The following is a 21,409-nucleotide window of genomic DNA, read 5'->3' as shown; positions in this document are numbered from 1 at the left end:
TTTATGAGATACAGTGTTAATGGATAACAAGTAAATTTGGAAATAGTTGGGGTTTTTTTCAACACCAGTTTTGCTGTAGCCTTTCTACTACTTCCCCCACTCTCAGTTTCTTCCCCTTCAGTCTTTTCAAAACAAAGCTGCAGAGTCTTTTCTTCTGCCACAAATGTAGAATGTATGTATTTTACATATATCTCTATATTCTTAATTACATATGCTACTGTATGTTGTTCTGATAACTTATCCACCATGATTTTTTGTTCAGTTTTGAAATTATAACTTGAATAGAAAAAAACAAACCTCAAGCTTTAAAAACCCTAATTTGAGGTGGTAATTAAGATAATTCAGTGGGGTTTAGACAACCATATTTATGTAATGTTGGCAGAAAAGTGTTTTCAGTATTCCTTGACAAGTCAAAGTGCAGCTTCATTAATGACTGTCATTTCAATGGAACCTCAATAAAACAACCACTTCAGATTACAGTGCATAGTATGATTATTCTGTTGGTCTTGTGAAAGGCCGTTAGAGCTACCATGATGGAGAGGCAGAGATTGCTCTCAGTGCTGTTTGATCACTCCCTACCTAGCCTGAAAGGTAATGGAAAGACCAGTGGTTAGGATGTTTTGTCAAAAATTGAAAACAGCCTGTCTTTTATTGTAGTTATGTCCAATAAAATTAGCATGGGCTAGTGATTTTTGTTACTTGATAGTTAACTCATTATGTAGGCAATAGCAGAAATGCTCTGATTTGAGAGTTGCTGAATACAGAGTACTTACGGGTAGCAGGGGATGGGGGCTGAGGACTTCTTAAAAGTACCCCTCTCTAGAGGATCCCAAGTTTTACAATGTTGATCCTAAATTTTGAGCATCATCTTTAATCTCCTGATTCTCCTTAAAAGAACTAGCCTCTCTTTAAAGCTGAAGTGGGTTGAAAGGCAACTCTTAGTCTGTGGCCTGACTGGAATTGGAAACGCCTGACTTCACTGAGGGATTTTGCACAGTGTAACCTCAGCTAGAGCCAGAGAGTAAATATGTTTTCCTCCAATTAATGCATCTTTCCACTTTTTTTTTTTTTTATTTTTGACCCAATAAGAGAAAGGTGTGCTCTTGGCTAAGCTCTTTGGAGTCATCATAACCCATCCCTGCTCTGAGAGACTTCAAATGTAAATAGACAGGACAGAGAAGTGGAGAAAACAAAATATTGACTGCACTGGGGGAGCAGGAGTGTGAATTTTTAAGAGACACACTGGCTGTTGCTGCAGAATCATTTCTTACTGGGAGCTTTTGGGAAGGGTGTTTTTTTATTTGAAGTGATGCACATCCACGCACACTCTGTGTATCTTCTGCTCAAGTAGCTGAATTGTTCTGCAGTGGTGGATTTAACTGCATTGCTTCCTGTTAGATTCCTACTGCTGTCCTATAGTCTGCTGGTTCACAACTGAAGAATCCTTTATTCTGATTTTCCGTGTGTCACTGCTCCACAGTCAGCTGCAGAGGATGCACCTGAAGTGCTTCTCCAGAAATACTTGCATTTTAAATGCAATTAATTTAATTTGGTAAATTTGTAAATTTGGTATGAATCTGACTGGTGCACTTGCCATTTCCACATCGTCCTGTACTAAGGTTCTGTACTTATTAGGTCTCTTGTGAGAAAAGCAGGTTTTATTCTCTCAATTCCCATAGCTAAAAATGATGCTGTCTTGAAACTTACTGCACAATTATCATTTGCATAAGTAGCGTGCATCTATGTTTGCCACTTCTGGGTCTTAATTACTCATTCAAGTGTGTGGTAGAGCCAAGCGCTTAGCCCAGATTTTGTGAGGTCTTTGGGTTTTGGCCCTGTGGGACATGGCTAGGTAAAGCATGACCACAAGTACTTTGTTCTTTTAAAGCACCTTAAAGCTGTCTCCTGAGCTACTTCATGTGTACTCTAAAATGCTTCTGTGATACATGAACAGCAAAACCACACCTTGTAACAAAAGTCAGTCTGTCTGCACTTGTTGTTTTGTCAGTTCAGGCTCTCAGGACTGACTGACTTTTGTAAAAGCTGACACTTTTTCACTATTGTATCTTCTTGTAAATGGGGATCCTGTAGTACAGACTTTCTGCTTAGCAGGGTATCTTTTACTGCTTCTGCTTTGACAGTTCTTGCAGATCTTGGATCAGTTTTGAAGCAAGTCTTTGAACAAAACTTTAATTGGTGGTTCTGCTAAACTGCCACTAAAAATAATTTAGACTTGGGTTTTAGCCTTTAAAATGCTGGTGCAATGATGTGGTCCTTGGATGCAGCCTCACTTACGACTTTGGGATTGTCTATCTGCACTAGTGACAAAAGTAGGTATTGCCCTTAACTGTGAGTATAGAAGTACATTTTCTTTATGTATGTGTTTTGTTAAAGAATGCTTTCACGTCTCCATTATAAGCCAGTATGACAGCTGCAAGTCTGCACCGATTCCTGAAGGCACAACAAGCACGTTCCTGCTATGCATGTAAATTAACTTGTTAATCACATAGACTTTCTCTTCAATGAATTAGTAAAAATACATAAAGGAGATCTGCCAGTTGTGTAAGATTTCATACTGAATGAGAACCAGCCTCAGTTATTTACCATTGCCAGTTTATTAGCTTCAAAAAACCTGACAGAAGTTTGTCCTTTTGAGTCAGCTGCACCTAACAGGTGACTTGGGATTGCCACTGTAGTAGTTTTTATGAACTTTTCCTCTGAGGTAAGCAGCTCCCTGCCCCTCTGCTTCTGATGCCACATCAGCTGTGTTTTTTAAAGCAGTGCTCAAGTCCTTCTGTGGCTGTAGTTCTGTATATTGCACACGGAGTCCCTGTTTCTGAGGAACTGTGTAGTTAGAGCCTTTCCAGACTCCTGAAAGGTGCCAGGCTCATGGTATAGTTTTGTGACTTTTTGTCTCTTCATACACTAGTCAAAAGACCTGCTGCAGCAGGCAATAAACTGAGTCCGAGTTCCTTTTGTTATTTCCAGTGGGACTTCACTGTAGTACCTAAAATGTTCCTGGTTCTGATCTTAGCACCTGTGGCCTTTGGCGTTCTTTGTGTCATTCTGCAATGGTAAGTGTAATCATGAGTACATGGGACTACTGTAAGTATACCTCATTTTCCATGAAGCTTTGCAGCATGTTGCTTCATTTGTTGGATTCTGCAGCCAGTTCAAACTTGCCTAGGATTCTTTTCCATGGTTTAGTCCGTGAGTTTTTCCCACCATCCCCGTTTTATTCCTTGTCGGGCTCTGTTCGTGAACTTCAACCTTTCTCTACATTGTTATTACAATGGAATGTAGAACTACACTCTTCCTTATTTGAGTTCACTGAAGTTTCTTCAAAGATGAAACTGGACTGCTGTGCTGTGTTGATACAGCAGAAGCCCTGTGCTCAAGCAGAACTTTGAAGGCCTGACAAACATGAAAATAGCCATGTAATAGGAAATTATAAGAGGACACATTTTTCTTTACACTGAAACAAAATAGCAATTTGTTATGCAAAGATTTCCAATGTGAGTCTGCAGAGCAGAGTAAGATCATTTATGAAAAAATGTTTTGTCCTTTCGTTTTCTAAGAGTAGCTACAAACAGGTTATGCCCTATTTGAACAGTAGTTTTCAGTATTTTGTTATAATCTATTCAAAGTGATATTCAGTATTTTGATATAGTCTATTCTGGTCCTACCTCACAGACTTACCTAATTTAAATCTCTTAACACTGTTTTGGAGAAGAGCTATATGGTAGCAGAAGCTGCAAAAATCCATCAAGACTGGCTATATGTCAAGGGGAAGGTACTTTAAGTATCTTACATATCTCCTGGTATAATAAATAAACATATACACCATAAAGGTCTACTGTCTCTTTCTGTACCATGTGTATTGTGCTCACTTTGTACAAATAGAGTAAATGGGTTTTTAGTTAGACCATCAGAGTACCAATTTCTTCTGCCTTCCAGAGCAGAATCTAAAATAATGGAGTATGGGATTGGATGGCTAAATTATAGCCAAGGAGAATCTGGACTGCTGTGCTCACTAGCACTGTCTGTATATACTCCAAAAAACAGAACTGGAATTTTAAGTGGTGCCTCCTGCTGAATTTTGTGTAAAGACATCATGGTCAGAAGGAGGGCCTCAAACTCCAGATGCCTGAACAGAAAATAAAAGACCACTAATTTAAAAATAAGTGGGTTTTTTCTTTACATTCTGAAATTAAAAAAAAAATTAAAAAAAAGAAAGTTTTCTGTTCTGACAGGTATAAATTCCAGTATTCTTTGCAATCATATTAGTGAAACTTGGCTAGCTAATTAATATGACAGTGCTGTTTGTTTGCATTCCTAAAGGTGGTGATGTTGGCTACATGGACTGTCATGCTAACAAATGTAGACAGCAAGACTGACTTTGGCATTTGCAGAGTAAAAATGGTACTAAGACAGACCTTTTTTCAAATAGATTATTATATATAAAATTGATCTAATAATTAGAGCAGAAGATGCAGTGTCCAAAGTATAACTGATGAATAATTTGCATAGTTATGTTCACTGCTGCTCACACAAAAACACCTGGGTTTGTAGACCAATAAATACTCCTTAAAAACTATTATTAAAACTATTTATGTAAAGGTAAATCATTCTTATGTAGTGAACGATTCTTATGTAAAAACCTGAAGATAAAATCCCCCATCTTTTTTTTCCACTGTCTTGGGGTGGACAAGACACTTATGCTTGGATGAAAAATCACTATAATCTGAATCATGAAGATTACATAAATTGCAGTACTGAACATCTACCTGGATATATTAAATATTTTCTTGCTCATATTCCATTTATCTGGATATTCATGAAAATGACCTAAAAAATATATATATGTATGTAAAACACCTTTTCAAGTTTGTATTTCACTGCAGAAAGGACTTCTGTAACGATCAAGACCTGCATAATTTTAAAATAACACCATTCTGTTAACAATTAGCTTTAACATTTTGTTGGTGAGAAGTAACCGTAAGCATCTATGAAAAGCTGAGGAAAAAAGGGCTTTGCAATTAAGTTAGGAAACATTTTTTTCTTTACTCCATGTTCTACTTCTAGTAATTTTTTATGAACTACTGAAATTGTTTTATATTGTTATGTATTTGGAGAATAGTATGAATTCTATACTTGCCTATTTTTGAAATGAAAAGAAAGCCTATCATTGCAGAGTCAAGCCTTCATTCCTTCGCCCTCATACAAAGACTGACAGGAACCACAGCTTTATGCAGTATTTACAGGGGATCCATCTCCTTCTGATGCACATCTTGTGCTCTATGCTTCAGTTAAAAAGATGAAATGGTGCAAATGACAACTCACTTTTGTGTCATCACTGGCTTCTCTACCTCTTTCAAGTTTCCACATCTGGCTGATCTACAGAAGAGTAATGAGGACAATAATCGGTATATTGGCTAATTTTGACTAGATTGTCTACACAATTTTTAGTAAAAAAAGTAGTTATTACATCCACGTTTGGCTTCCTCCATTCTTCCCAGCCTCTATGAGTATTACAGCCTTGTTGTGCTGGGAGAGAAGAGATGGTAATGGTGAAATCAACGATAAACAGGTCTCTGAAACTGGGCTGTGGGGATGTCCGATTCTGAAGCATGTTGTGATTTTAAACACCTCAGAAAATATGTTTTAAATTTGTCTATCTATTAGTATGTTCTAGCTTCCATAAACCCCAAAATCTCTCCTGTGGTACTCATGCTCTCAGTAAAGCTCAGCGCTTGCTAATTGCAGCATATGCAGTGACATCACAGCAGCAGGTGATGGCAAGTGCCTTACAGTGACTAATCCAACTTTCTAGATCGGGTTTTAGGAGCTCTCCAGCATCTTGGCATGCTTGTTGGAGGAAGCTAATTAAATTACTGTAACAATGAATAGATTAGTTTAGTGCCTGTTAACATCACAGAGGCAGTAGGCAGTCTGGAATTTCCTGGTAACAATGGAGACTCAGTATTAAGTGGCACTTAAGTAACATTAATTAACAGGATCTTCCTCAAAAATTAGTCCCCCTACTCTCTTTAACACCACTATTTGTAATGACAATACTCCCTGCAAAAAAACAAGTGCACAGTATGGAGTAGCAATTAAGATAGGATTGTCTATTTTAGATTTTGTTTTCAAAGCTTAATAAGTACCTTATTTTTACACATCAAAACATTCAACTTACTATATGGTCCCCAGCTAATCTGGCACAGGACTGAACATATCCTAAAAATGTCTGTCATCAGTCTTAAAAATCTGCTACAGTAAGTCTAAAATGTAATGAAACAGAACGTAATTAGTTTAAGTAATAAATGTTTAATCAAAGAATTTTACATATTATTAACAGCATTCATTTGGCCAAACATCTACATGGTTGTAGTATCCTACTTGTATATAAAGTGGGAATGTATCAAGTATAGACTATGAAAGTGCAAATAACAATTCAAGGTTAGAGTAATTTTTTTACATTATAAAATTAACAGGTTTACAAAATAGTCTTGCCAAACTTTATTTTTGAATTGTAAAGTCAATGACTATGGTGTTAAAATAAGTACCAAGAAAATACAAATTTAATAGGCTAATTTCATGCTTGTAAGAGTAACACGGGAACAATGGATATACTGCACAACCTAACCAAATTACAAAAAACCAGAACCCACAAACTTCACTATCTTCACAGAGAGCACTCTTACATATCTTACTGTAACTTTGCAAGACATCTCAACGCAATACACAATCTTTTTGTGAGAATCTTTCTATTCAGAAATTACAATTCAAGGAAGCTATGCCAGTTAAACAACTTTCAGACCAATTCATGATGACAGTTCATGAAGAACTGTTTTAGTTGAAGGATTTCATACCACAGAACAATTTTAAATAGGTATTTTTCAAAGATGTCCAAAGGTTCATGATGACTATGTCAGGAGTAGGGTGGCTAGAGGAAGAGTTGGAAAATGAGTTCAGACTATTCTATTCCGTTGTCTCTAAAGATGCTTGCAAAATGAACAAGGTTTTTATGGGGTAAGGGTAAAATATTCTTACTTCGTTTTTTTTACTAATATGAACCTTGTGACTGCAAGGTTCAAAAGCTGGATTTGCATGAATTAGTTACCAAAACACTCACTTGAACTCACAGTAATCAATACATAAACTTTGCTATCATGACACTTGCCTATACACACTCAGTAGTAATAAACTTTATATCATATCAACAAATCTCTGGTAACAGTTAAGCAAAACTTAAAATGGAGTGTATGTAATTTGCTTGTGTTATGACAAGTTTTGATTATATGTAATTAAAACAGCCATTTGAACAATTTACTCTAGTTGTAATTACATACTGTACCATTGTATCTCACTAACTGTAGATTGATGCTTTTAAGCAAATCTAAAACCGGTATTTTTTTTTCACGGTACAACAACTAGGAAAAGGGGGTTTTGTGGGGGTTTTTTTGTTTTGTTTTGTTTTTTGTTTGGTTTTTTTTTTGTTTTTTTTTGTTTTTTTTTTTTTTTACACTAAACAGTAATCACACAGCAAATGAATATTGTGCAATTGAACAAATACCTAGCAGTGTTTTGTTTATGCAAAAACACTGACTGAACATTTAGTTATTTACTGTAAAGGCAAGGCCATGGGTGGTTTTATGGAGGTCTTTGCAATTAATAGCATAGTTACTCCAGAACAGACACTGAATTTTAATTACTTGTTTAACTGTGGCAACTATCCAGTTGGGTTAGGCAAAGGCACCATAACATGTTGAGCAGAATGTGTTATCTGAACTTTAAGTGTGGGACTGGCTAATATATGAAAATTCTGTATTCCTGTATTTTTATAAAATGTTATCATTAGAAGTAATTGCACTATTAGTGCATAGAATGCTTTGTAGAATTATGAAAACAAATAACTATGATTGCACTTCCGTTAAAGTGTCTCTTAAAATACAGCACAGCTGTTGCTAACTCACTGTATTTTAATATTTAAAATAACTGTTTAACAGCAGCATTAGGTTTTATTAACTTAAGATACAGGCTACATTTAATTAAATGCAGTCACCATGGCAACACATGCCAGTTAAATTTAGAGAAGCAATGCTACCCAGTGGTTTCATCATTGCTAAGAATTGTGGGATTAGTTTGATAGAGTAACACTGCACTGTTTTGTTAGGCTACTGCCAGCTAACTATTCACAGTTTGGCACATTTGGACTGTAAATAGACATGAAAAAGTCTTTGATTTTAATGGGAAAGAATATCCCCTAAAACGTGTTCCTGGAGCAGTACTAAAGAGAAGCATTAAATACCTCTGTTCACACTGCTAACAAAAATGAGAAGTGAGTAAGGAAAAGATACGGAAAACAAAAACAAAATGCAAATGAACTGCTAAATGTTACTTTGGTGAAAGAATGAGTTCTAAAAAATGGAATAAACTATTTCTTAGGAAAACCAACCAAAATAATCAGTGTAAGCCTTTAATCCATACTTTCAAGTTAAGGATCATCAACCTAAGGCTAAACAGATGCTGCATTGTATTAGGAATGTGGAACACAACCTACTTATTCCTTTTTCTTGAGAGCAAAAAGGCAAGTACTACCTAATTAAATGCAAAGGATATTCCTTGAAAGGTTCACATTATTATAAAGAACTACAATTCAAGAGAACTCCTAAATATCTGTTGTTATGTCAGTGGTTACAACTGAGCTGCAATTATGTGGATCAAAGCCTCCATAATGCTTACTCCACATACTGTACCATCTGTCACTGCCACTCACTTACTCCAGATTTAGTTTTTATTCATACCAGATGCACATGTTCAATCCATTCACTTGAGGTTTGAGGAGTCTGACTTGAAGTATCTCCTGAAGTATCTAGGGTGCTTGTTACTCCCCTGTGGTTATCACCACTTTGTGATACCATTTCACCTGGAATAATGTTTTCTTCAGAAGTGCTTTCCTCTGTTTGCGTTCCTCTGCCTTCGTTTTTGAGTGCATCCTCAAACAGTGCATGCTCTTCCTGAGGCTCCAGCCCTCTGTCTATAAGGTTTGGTTGCCCTGCTGACCCATCTTCAGTACTGGGTTGCTGTGACTCCTCATCTGTTTCTGTACTTGTTGAGGGGATCAGAGCAATACTCTGTGGGTTCATGTCATGAAACCAGGCCATAATATTTCCAAGGAGATTTTCATTGGTATTGGGATCTTGACTGCTGGAATCAGCATCACTAGATGTTGAATATAATCCACTTCTTGTATCACTGCAGGGGTGTGAATGAAGACGATCAGCTGCAAAGGGATCATTGCCTGCACCTAGTCTCATCAGGCTGTCACCAAGTTCTAACAGCTCAGAGCTGCTCAACGCGCCTCTGGGATTATCTATACTTATGGGAGCAGAGTCCAATCTTGTAGGTAAAGAGGTACCTATTGCTCCTAAAGATGCCTCATTATTTAGAAAGTCTCTAGTTTCTTCATCTATGGCCAAGCCAGATTCCTGTAATGATAACTGAATGGCTAGCAGGATGTTTGGGTCATCTTCATCCAAAGAACTCAGAGCCTGTGGAAATACATAAAGGTTGCTTTCAGAATAAAACTTTCATCTTGTTACATATTTTGGATGAAAAGTAATTTGGGCTCAAATCTGAAATTAATTCATTATCCCTATGTGCCATTTATCAGAATCAATTTTTACTGACACAGTTAACAGAATTTAAAAGGTGATACTGTTACCACTAGCAATTGCTTAAACAGTTCTTACCGGTGTGAATGTATAATCTGTTGTCCTAAATTCTCCCTTTCTCACGGAAGAATTAAGATTTGGAGAGAGACAAAATGACACAGAAAAGCAGACCAGTGGAAGCCAAGCAAGCAGAGAGTATGGAAAACAGATCAGGAGAGATACCTGAAGAGAATCCTGGTTTTCAGAGCGACTGACAGGGGTATAGTCATGAAGTGAAGAGCTGTGCAGAATACCCATAGAAGCTGAACTCACCATGGATGTGCCATGTCTTCTACTACTGCCACCTTCCTGAGTGTCTGTTTGGACAATTGAAACAAAAACAGTTGAAGAGCCAGTGAGGAAGCCTTCTCCACTATTATTTAGTCAGAGAATCTCTTCCTTCCTTTTGGATTCCAGCTGTGCAATTTTACTCCTTTATTCATTCAGAATGAAATAATCCAGAACCTTCCACACCAACTCTTACGCAGTGGCAAAACACCAGGCCCACTGTTTCAGGAGTGACTGCCTGGCTCATTTGTGCCTTTCTGCTCTCGATACCCTTCTTCTCTTCGAAAGGATGGGGTACGCCATCAGGAGCATGAGCCCTTTGGCAGGAGGGGCAAAGTGCTTCTAAGGCACATACATGATTTATGGAAAGTCCTGAAAAATACTGCACATGGACACGATACAGGATGCATTTACAACAACTCAGCTGTAATGCTGACATTACATTAATTTTTACCATAACATTGCTCCACAATTAGGAGTGGAGTCATCAGTGTATACCTCAGCAATTATTGACATTGTTGTTTTCTTAAAACAACCAACAAAAAAAAGGAAAGTAGTAAAATGCTGTTTCTAGAAAAATTGCTCCATAATAAAAATAAAATGGAAAACTCAATTTTCCATTTCAAAACTCAAAATGAAGTAAGGGCAGACAAACAGCATGCACTGGTCATCACTACAATATCCAACTGTTCAGTCAAATTCTAGTCCTCAAACTAACAAGATGGGTTTGCATTTTATATGTGTAATAGGGAAGGACCAAAGCTCACCAAAATTCTTTTTACAGTTTCTAAAATAAAGAACGCATTTGCTTATTTCTCCTCAGGAAAGGATTTTTTTGTTTTTAGAGGACAAGCTATGTATAGGACCTAAGTTCATGAGACACAGCAATTAGAGTTTCTGCAGCGTGGCTTAGCCACCGAGCACACAACTGGTAGCACTGAAGAAACAGTGTCACGGGATGATTTGGGTTTGAGCTATATTTGTACTGTTGCAAAGGTCCTGGCAGAACAGCCCAGACAGCCAAGTTACAGTGACCTTAAGGTACGGTGCTACCAGCCGTAGCACTGCTTAGAAAAGCAGCACGGTGGAAGCCATAGCCCATGGCGACTTGTTTCTTGGCTGTCTTTGCCAATACAGGAGTTCCTCTGCAGTGTTTTGGAATACAGCATTATGACCACCTGTCAGCAGGCCATGTAGCAGGGGAACCCTCTTCCAACTCTTTATGCAGAACTGGTCTCCTTTCAATTGGCATAAAAGAGCTGCTATATGGGTAAGACTGTCATATGAAGTATGCGCCCTTCAGAATTTCTTCAGAAAAGCAAACCTGCCCTAAGTAGCTGAGGAGCTGTTCGTGGGAAGATCAATGTATTTCTCTTTAAAAAGAGGAGCAGCCATAATGAACTCAGCAACCCTTGTAAGATCACATACAAAAATAACCCTTTATGATGTATCCTGGAAAATACAGCAATGTATATGAAACTTCTTTGAAGTGTGTCCACAGAAGAACACACACTGTGGTCACTACTAGCAATTTCTGAAGCAGGAAAAGAAAAAACCTAGCACCAGGCAGAACATACCTAATGTACTCTCACTGGGGTCATCAGGATCCGGAGTATTACTCAGCAGACTGTGCATGTCTCCACGTCGGCGCTGTCTGTGCCTCCTCCGATACTGAAATTCAGCATATTCCTGCATAAACCAAAGGTTACAAAATACAGGGCAGCATGCAGAAATATTTTTCTGATGTAACAAGCACCACATTTTTATAAAAAAATGTGTGATTTTATATGTACATTATAAAATCACCTGTTTTCAGAAAAATAAATTGCAAGTTATATCATGCAATGCTTAACATAAATAATAAAAAAAATTCCAAGGTAAGCCTAAACCTATAAAATAATGAATTAGCAAATAAAAATACTTGACATATTACTGACATTTTAATACTTGCAATCTCCCTTTTTAAAGAATTCCAAGTATATATTTTTGTTTAAAAGCTTTGATGCCAAACTTTATATACACACACACACACACTGTTTAATAAATATATACCTAGTGATTTTAGAACATAAAAATAATTAATCTGAATTAGACCAACAGACTAACTCAGAGTCCCTGTACCAGCAACTGCCAGTATAAAATAACCTCTGGAAGACCATAGAAAGCTGGCAAACATACATTGGGACTTGTTACGCTTTTCCCAGCCTCCAGGACACTTTGCTATGCCTCAGAAACTTCTTAAGCCACAGCTGATATTCTTCGACTGAACAGGTTTTGATGGATTTTTATTCCATGAATTACAAATCTCCTTTATTTTTTGCTTAACTTGAGCGGTTAATGAGCCATACCACACAGATTTTAACTCCTGCAGCCTGTACTTTCTCATGTTATATGAATTTACTGAAGACTGTTTATATAACGTTTATGGAAAAGACTCATTTTTGACCACATGAAGCTAACATCCCAAAAGTTAATTATCTTAATACTTGGAAATAAATGCTTTGATTTCCATGTCTTTCCTATTAATAAGAGACTGATTTTTTGCTTTGAAGGCAAATTTCCAGATAACGTTTTTTGGTTAGTACAGATGACACTGAACTTGACTGGGTAGATAAGATCTTTCGTTAATTTCAGTTATTCATTTACACAAGGCAATAAAAATATACACGCAGGTACGAGCTCTTCTCTTCAGAAAAGATTATTGCTGTTTATTTCCCTGAGCCCCAAGCTGAGAAATCTGTAATCCAAAAGCTTCATTTGGCCGAATGAACTGGGAAGGATAACTACCTACCATTAGCTTTCCTTTCTTACATTAACTTTTCATCCTAGAATCTCTCAACATCTGAAGTATCTAAAACTTAAATCCAGAAGTGTAATTTCTCTTACACAATAACCTTACTACTTAATTTTGATGATATTATGATGGTATATTGTCTTTCCCTGAACAGTTTCAGACCAGGTTCTTAGTCATAATGACAGATGCAAGGCAAAAAAAAAAAAAAAAAGATCACAAAATCATCATTGTGGGCAGATTTTTATCTGTGTAAGAAAACTGTAAGAACAGGAAAATAGCTGTACTTGACAAAAGCTGTATTTAGGCCAATGATCTGTCTTCAACAGCGTTAGTAGCATATGCTTGTTAGCCTATGAGACAGCATAAAAACCAGGACAAACATGAAGTGATTCTGCTTTAAAATATTCTTCCAGCTCCTAGGGAGCTCAGGGATTTCCTAAATGGTAGCGCCCCAAACCAAAATCTGGTTTGAAAAATGAAAATAAAAACTTGATATGGAACAGTACAACTGAATTACTTATAAAATATGTATTACTGTGAATCAGACAAGGAATAATGGGAAGCAATCACTGAACACTAAGATTTATTAATCATATCAGATCTTATCTCTCATCTCTTTGCAGTAAAAAAGTATTTTTACCAACAGCCACTTAAGTTTTGGTTGCTTTTTAACCCTTAGAAAGACATCTTAATTACTCCTGATAAAAATTTATTTCTGATTACTTGGAGCAACAAATACATGTGAGCAAAAGAAGTTTTAATTTTGTTGGGTAGGAACATCATAGTTTCACATAATGGTCTACAGTAAGCAGTGTTCCTTGCTAAAACCAGTAAGATTTTGTTTTCTGTAATCATCTGGTATACACAGTAATTCTACTACTTGTCAGTAAAAGTACAGCTCTATGTAAAAAAAACCCTTAGTGAAACTCACTAAAACAAAGATGACTGCTCTTAATTCAACACAATTCCTTTAGGATAGGTGGTTGCAAGTATCCTTGACAGCTATGTAGCAAAGAAACCAACTTGCATCACACAGCATCACATTTAGGCAAATCATAAAAGCTCATAAGCAATCACCTAAGCATGACTGCAATGGCACCTACTGCTAAACAGCTTATCAACATATTGCTTATCAGCTTTTTCTCATAACCAGTTCCACTGATGATACAGTAACATCACAGTGAGTTTGACATTATCAAATGTGGAATTATTTCAAAAGCAAAGACTAAAGGAACTAGACAGGAGAAGCAAGTTGATCTTTTGTAGAGAAGCAAGAAGCTATTTTCTCACCAGTGTGATGCTCACCAACAACAATAGCAAAGGAAATATATAGAAAGAGTACATGGAGTTTTCCAGGATGCTTTAAAATGAGTAGCTAGAAAGAAAACAGCACCAAGGAAATGTTGAAATGAAGTTTCCTTCCCAACTGAATGCTTTAATCTAATGTTCTCAAAATATTGAATAAAAATTAAGATGATAAAGGAAAGCTTTATAGGAACCTTCTCATTATTTTAGTGCAGAGTCTCAAAAATTATTTACTCTTTCCTATATATAAAGATAACGGAATATTAACTTTAAAAACTATAATTTTCATTCTTGGTTAAGTAGCAGAAGCTCATCTCATTTAAGTATGTAATTTCCATCCTGCTTCAATAAATAAAAGTAAAAAGAAACATTTCAAGTAGTTAACAATATTTAGGCATATGCCTGTTATGTTTTTGTTATTACAGGAGGATGGAAATTTCTTAGACTTTTTGTCAAGATGTGCTGAACTGATGTTGCGTTCGAAAGTAATCTATACAATTTCATATATTTGTTACTTTAAGGTTCCCCAGCACACAGACACCAGTTTATATACAATTATAAAACTGGTTATCTACTTGGAAAATGATGAATACAACTCAGCTTGTCTAATGCCACCTTAAAATAACTATATCCATATTAGAGGCATTGCACAATTAGTGATTAATATATTTCCTTCTATTGTGGAAGAAACAAAACAGTAAGCTTAAACCAACTTGAAATGCTTTGAATCAAAATACGGAAGCTCTTCATGCAGATTGCGATCATACCTTTGTTTCTAGAATATGCAGAACTAAGTTAAAAAAATTAAAAAGAAATAGTTTACCTCAGGGGATGCAAATCCTAAATACTCCCAATCCCATGTTCCACCAGCAAAGCTATAAAATGAAGAGATACATCATAAAGTTTAGGAAGTAGCACAAGTATGAACAACCTCCAGCGCTTCAAAACCTATCAATATCTAAACCCTAGTGCAACTGTAACTCTAAACAAGTCTTCTACTTCAATTCTTACCTTGAAATTAATTTAGACAACCATACAATTAAATTGTTGACTATTCCAGAACTGCCTGATATTTTTAGCAAATACTTAAAGATTTTTGAAGCGTACCAGATATTTAGTGACAATCTTGAAGGCAAAAAGAGAAATGGAAGCCATGACATCTACTCCTTAATACAGCACAGATGGGGTAGCAATTTAGGTTACAACATACAGAGCAGTGATGCTCAAGTATGTTTTTCCTCAGTGCAAAGCTGGAATTCCACGAGGATCAAATGTCCAAGAAAATATTACTGCCCGGTGATTTCCAGCCACCACGCTGATCAGCTCCACTGTACCTCACGTTCCAGCAATGGCAGCAGCTTCACGCGCTTTGGCAGCTATCATTTGACCTGCCCAGAATTTTGGTTGGGTTACCTGCGCCTGGGTGCTTCTGGCGAGTCGGCGGGAGCCACGCCACGGGCCACAGAGGCCAGGAACTCCTGCCGCTTCTGCTGCACAAGACAAGCTGCCCGGATGATTTTATGGCGAGGAGTCCGAAGGTAAGGCCTGTTCACTTTCTGTGCAAGGTCTTCAGTGACCATTTCTAGGTCTGTCTGCAATAGTTAATAAGTAACGTAATTTTACAGTGAAATGCAAACAAGGGAGAGCTCTACACCATAAATACTGAGCAGAATTATCTCTATTTTCCTGAAAATACCATTTGAAATACCAAAATAACCCAAAATGTTTGTCCTCTAGCCTACCCTTTTACCAACCTAAATGCTGTCCTCCAGCCTGGAGCACGGCTTCCCTGCACTCACAAATACTGAACATCTTCGGAGGCCCTGAAGGAAAGGAAAGGAGGTGGCAGCCCCTGCCACTGATGCCACTGCCACCCAGGTACACCCCCAGTTTTGCCCCCACCCACTTGTCAGACACATGAGTAGGTAAAGACAAGAAGAGCTAGAGGAGATGAAGACTGTAACTAAAATGTTACCCTCAGAAAGCAGATGAACAGGAAATGATGTTCTTCCTTTCCCCCGCCACCTGTCCTTATCTCTTTCCCCTTGCAGCAAAGCGTTGTTTTTAAAAATTGAACTAAAAGCTACTGTGTCACAGAGTAATAGAAGTGGGCTAATTTTCCAAACTTGGTTACAAATACAAAATCAGTAGATCAGTTTTACACTACAAAAATGACAAAAAGACACTGGTAATAGTATTAAAAAAAAAAAAAAAGTAACATTAGAAAAGCAAAATATACGCATGTATTACCTGCATAAGTTCAAATATTTCCTTCTTTGTGCTTTTAGGCTCCAAAAAGAATCCATATGGATAAGAACACTTAAGAATGCGGCGAGTTTTTAGAAGCTCTTGCACTGCATCTTCAATGAATGTGGTATCAGGACAGCCTCCCTCAGCTGTAAGAGGAAACAAGCATTATGAAAATATTTTCCTGGTGATGTCAGCATTTCTTTTAGCGTATGAGTTTTCCTCAAAAATAAAATTCATATGTATGTCAGTTAAGTATTTTGCAAGTAAACAGCAGCAGATTCTCAATGACTGCACAGTGTTCCTACTGAAGAAGTAAGCACAGAATATTAGCTTCTGCCTTACTAATGCTATTTTCTTCTTGAGTCTTTGGAATACTTAAGATATAATGTACATTTAGCTTTCAGCCACTGCTTATGAATTCCAGTACTGGAGGGATCACATCACACAGCAGACTGATGTGAGATCTGTCCAGAAAAAAAAAAAAAGGGTTTAACCGTAACAGAGATGATTTGATTTTAAATCAAATTCATAGATCACAGCAAACACTTACTTCCACTGAGAGCTCTGCTCAACTGCTCCATCTTTTCTTTGGCTGTTTTTAGAAGGCGCTGTTCTAACTAGAAAAAGAAATTAAATAAAATACAGTAAGATAATTATGTTTTGATTAATAAAATAGAAAAAGAAGTCATTAAAATGGCTTGACCAATACCTGGTAGCTAAGTTCATGGTTCTTAAATCTTGTGTAATAGTGCATAAACCTATCAAGCTCTTGAAATCTTCTATGCTTCTTTTCAGCCTGGAAAACAATAGGGAAACAAAAGAAACCAAGATAAATCTTACGATTTAATTTAGAAATAATCGTTAGAGATAATTACATAACCAAATCTTTCTATTCCCACTATACATGAAGTATTGTACACAATGCTGATGAGTGCCATATAAGTAAAGAGACAAATTTAATTTTTGAAATTTGCAAGTCTGCAAATACCATAGCCAGAGCGTTGATAGATTGTCTGTGCATGCTATTTAAACAGACTGTCCAAATGCCAAAATTAAGGCATGTCTCCTGTAGTGCACAGCAGCTAACAGCAGTACCAGCATGCCCATTTCACAAAAGGGAACCGTGGCACAGAAAAGTAAAGTAACTTGGGTAAATCACCAGTGGTTGTTGCCAAAGCCAAAAGCAGAACCAAATCTTATGTTTCTATAAAAAAAGAAAAGCAGTGTTTTCTTTCTGTCTCTTTGATATATTTAAGATACATTTAGAACTTGGGTTTGGAAGAATTTTGAGGAAACTAATCCTAAACAGAAAACTGCAGCCTTAGCGCTATTTTTCAAACACATTCATTACCTCTACTGTCATCTCCTTGGACTGTTCCTCTACATGCTGAATAACCTCATAGCGAGTGCATCTGTAGTAGCCACCAGTGGAAGAGCTGTGCTTCTTCCATTCTTCTAAGCATATCCAGCAAAAGTCATATTTGCACTTGATAAAAAAAAGGAACAAGGGGGAAAAAAGAAAAAAAGTTGGTAACATTGTAGGTTCTAACTTATGCATCATTATTCCTCCATGAACAACTGAATTAACATCATTCTGAGTCTGCTTTTAAGGAGCCTCCTTCCTATTTTACCTACTACAGATCATCTCAGTTATCAAACCATGTCAGTCATAATTTTTGTTCCTTAGATCACAAGACTGTGTTGCATCTACATGTTAAGTTTTAAGTGGATGAAGTAAATCAAATTATAAATACAGCTGTTCAAGCCTGATTTGTTATCGTTTTTTTAAAAAAATCCCATTTTTTAAGCCACACAGAAACTGTTCATGAGAAAGACTGATTCTTTTCCTAATATCACTTACAAAAATGTGATTACTGGTATTTCTGTGATGTGGTATTCCTGATGCGAAGTATTAATAACAACTACTAAAGCAAGAGAGAAGAAACCAGGACAAAAACTTTGAAGAATGGTTGTGTCAAGGTAAGCCTCTTCTGCATTGACTCAGTAGAGGGCTTTCAAAATAGGCAACACCTTACAAGATCTGACTTATCCAGGCTTCTCTGTGTCAGAGATCAAACTTCTCAACTCAGCACTGATTTCTCAGCTAGTTTATTTCAAAATAATTGCAGCTATTTGCAGATGGATGGGCAAAAGACTTTATGACTTGGTGAATTGTGTTTATTTTACCTATTTTACAGATAAGCAAAGAAAAATCCTGAAAAAATGAAGGAAAAATTTACATTAATTAATATGAATCCATTAATATTATTAGAATTTGATAAATTAAGTCATATTTTTTCTGTCTTTCATAAGTTTAACCTTTCCAGGAATGTCCATACCAGATGTGTTTATCTGTAGTTGTTTTATACAATCCATTAGATATATTACAGGAAGAAATGAAATCTAATTATTGCATTGTACGTTATTTCATGTCACCAGTAGTGCCGATTTTCTCCTAAAAAGCAATGCAGACTAGGGTGTTATTGTCTTGTCATTGTTATTGTCTTGTTATTGTGCTGCACCCTCTTGTTCTTAAACTTTTTGAAGCTGTAAGATGAGTGCAGAGAATGAAGTATGAAAACGACTGTCTACAGAAGTGTTAAGTGTGTATCACTGCATCATTTGCCTATCATTCAAAACTACTCATACTCATTATTAGAAAAAAAAATTACAAAATATTCAAAACCCAGTATGAAACAACTTGTTTCACAAGCAACAGAACTCATAAAGCTTGACTTCCTATTAATTTATGTGTATATGCTCCTACTGCAATAATCTCATCTCTCCCAAACTATCTCCCCTCCATGACCACTCCACTATATATTCCTTCTAATCTCTCATATCTCCAAAAGCGTCCTCAAAACCCCAAGATTCACCCAGTGTTCCCAGATCCTAATTCAAATACCTTAGTCCCATTAAACATTCAAGACTACATCATTTGTTTCTACACATCTCCCAGCCCCCTGAGCTCTGCATTTTGTGCCTTTCTGATCACCTAGCCATGCAGCAGCACTGCCAGGGCTTCACGTCTGCTGCCTGGCCACTGTCTGAGACAAGCAGAAAAAGTAATTGCTGAGCAGGTAACTGCTGAGTAAGTGTTTCTGCCTCTCTCTTGGTGGCAGTACAAATTTAAGTCTCTGCACCATACAGCTAACAAGTTCCAGGAAACTTGCAGTAATTTAGTGTCTGTTGTGCTGGTTTTGGCTGGGAAAGAATTAATTTTCTCCATAGTAGCTAGTATATGGCCATGTTTTGGATTTGTGCTGGAAACAGGGTTGATAATACCAGGGATGCTCTAGTCCCTGCTGAACAGTGCTCACACAGAGCTGGGGGCTTCTCTGCTCCTCACCCCACCCCACCAGCGGGTGGGCTGGGGGGGCACAGGGGCTGGGAGGGGACACGGCCGGGACAGGTGACCCCAGCTGAGCAAAGGGATATCCCATACCATACGGCGTCGGCTCAGCATTTGTTTTGCTTGTGCAGCTTTTGCTTTAGTTATTAAACTGTCTTTATCTCAACCCACGAGTTTTCTCATGTTTACTCTTCTGATTCTCTCCCCCATCCCACATGGGGGAGTGAGCAAGCGGCTCTTTGCTGCCAGCTGGGGTTAAACCACAAGATCTGTGAACCCTCTCTGCTCCTTCATGTCTGGTTCAAAGTACCCAGGAGGTTAAAAAACTACTACAGGTAGGGGAGTGAGAAAGCAGGTCTGCCTAACACTTATCTCCTTAGAAACTGGGCTCATAAACCTGTAAGATATAAGTACAGAAATGTGATTTTATGAATAAAGAGTATCCCCCTTTACACCAAGGTACATGCTAGCTGCTATGAGGCAGTCGTAGCTTATCATGTAGTAGGCTTGAGCAGACCTTACTGCAGCAAAGGCAGAAGCTCCACCACAGACGGTCACTTCAGAGGAAGAGACAAGTGAGGTGACCACTATACCTGTGTCTGAGCTCTGCAATGAGCTTGAGGATACCCTTCCTTTCCTTCCTCACTAGGCTGAGGGAAGGCAGCTTCAGTTTGCAAAATTGCTCCACCACAAAAGGAATCTGACTGTTTTAAGGACACCTGAAGCTGTTTATAAGGTACAGCATCAAAGAGGAAAAGAGAACGGTGGGTGTCAGCCAGTGCCTCAGAACGGTACTGAATTAAATTATCTATGTTCAGCAGTGTTTAATGGCCAAAGTCTTCTTCAGCCTGCAGCCCTACTTCTGTTCAACTGAGATGAGCTCAGTGGCAAAAGCTGCAACATACCTTTCACAGTTTTTAGTACTATGAAACTGATGAGCTCTTTTAAAATAATTCAAGCTAAAAAAAAAAAAACCAACAAAAAAACCAACGGCAAACTTGCCATAAACCAAAGTGGAGGAGAATCTGTTCTCTGCTGCCACAGACAAAACCAAAGAAAGGCATACACAAAAAAGGCCCAACCTTCAATTTGTATCATAGAAAGAGAGACACTATGTGATTGTAATATAAAGAAAATCAGATCTGCATAGCAATGCAGAGAGACTAACATATTTCCAGAAAAATAAAGGGAATTACTTTCTAAATCTCTTAGCTTTTTATTAGACTATGTAGTGAGTGCTTTCTTATTTTCAATGATGCCGCCTCAAAGAGGTATTAGCTGTAGTTATAGAAGATATTTCTGATATAAATAGTATTCTAAATATGCTGCTTTTAACTAATTTGAGAGAAAAGGAATTCTCAAATGATACTGAACTCATGGCAAAACATTTTTTTCTATTTCGGTGACACAGTGCAAGCTCATGACTAATTTCTTGGATGCTGTCACCAAAGAGTTTCTTTTGGAATTACTCTTTGCTGTCTTTTCATTAATCTACTGATTAATTCCTGTTTACAGTTTTCTATTTAAACTACTCTGTTTTGTTGCTATGTTAGAAAAATAATACAAAAGAAATATGTAGTAAGGCAAAACCTTCATTAAAGCTTACCATTCCTCAAAACTTTCATCTTATGCCAACTAAGAATGTTCTTTCTCTTCTACATTATTAATGATGATTAAATTATCAAATTATTTCTGTTTCCT

At 37.1% G+C, this 21,409-nt stretch overlaps 1 protein-coding gene across 5 annotated transcripts in view; it reads right to left on the bottom strand.

Annotated features, from left to right (window-relative positions):
* Positions 1–6,310: 6,310 nt before the first annotated feature.
* Positions 6,311–21,409, bottom strand: part of ANKIB1 (ankyrin repeat and IBR domain containing 1) — a 92,226-nt gene continuing 77,127 nt past the window's right edge. For 2 of the 5 annotated variants that reach the window (XM_055706762.1, XM_055706763.1), the window contains exons 12-20: positions 17,708–17,842; positions 17,066–17,152; positions 16,907–16,973; positions 16,357–16,502; positions 15,520–15,698; positions 14,930–14,981; positions 11,585–11,696; positions 9,903–10,036; positions 6,311–9,557 (exon numbers count right to left, since the gene is read on the bottom strand). In XM_055706762.1, the coding sequence (XP_055562737.1) occupies positions 8,805–9,557; positions 9,903–10,036; positions 11,585–11,696; positions 14,930–14,981; positions 15,520–15,698; positions 16,357–16,502; positions 16,907–16,973; positions 17,066–17,152; positions 17,708–17,842 (1,665 nt within the window). In that variant the 3' untranslated portion in view covers positions 6,311–8,804. The remainder of the gene's footprint in view (positions 9,558–9,902; positions 10,037–11,584; positions 11,697–14,929; positions 14,982–15,519; positions 15,699–16,356; positions 16,503–16,906; positions 16,974–17,065; positions 17,153–17,707; positions 17,843–21,409) is intronic. The other 3 variants (XM_055706765.1, XM_055706764.1, XM_055706766.1) reach the window with 3 other exon arrangements.

The sequence above is a fragment of the Falco cherrug genome, chromosome 4 (assembly GCF_023634085.1).
Source record: "Falco cherrug isolate bFalChe1 chromosome 4, bFalChe1.pri, whole genome shotgun sequence".
Taxonomy (NCBI): domain Eukaryota; kingdom Metazoa; phylum Chordata; class Aves; order Falconiformes; family Falconidae; genus Falco; species Falco cherrug.
Note: the sequence above shows the minus strand (reverse complement) of the source record. Positions and strands in the feature narration are given on the sequence as shown.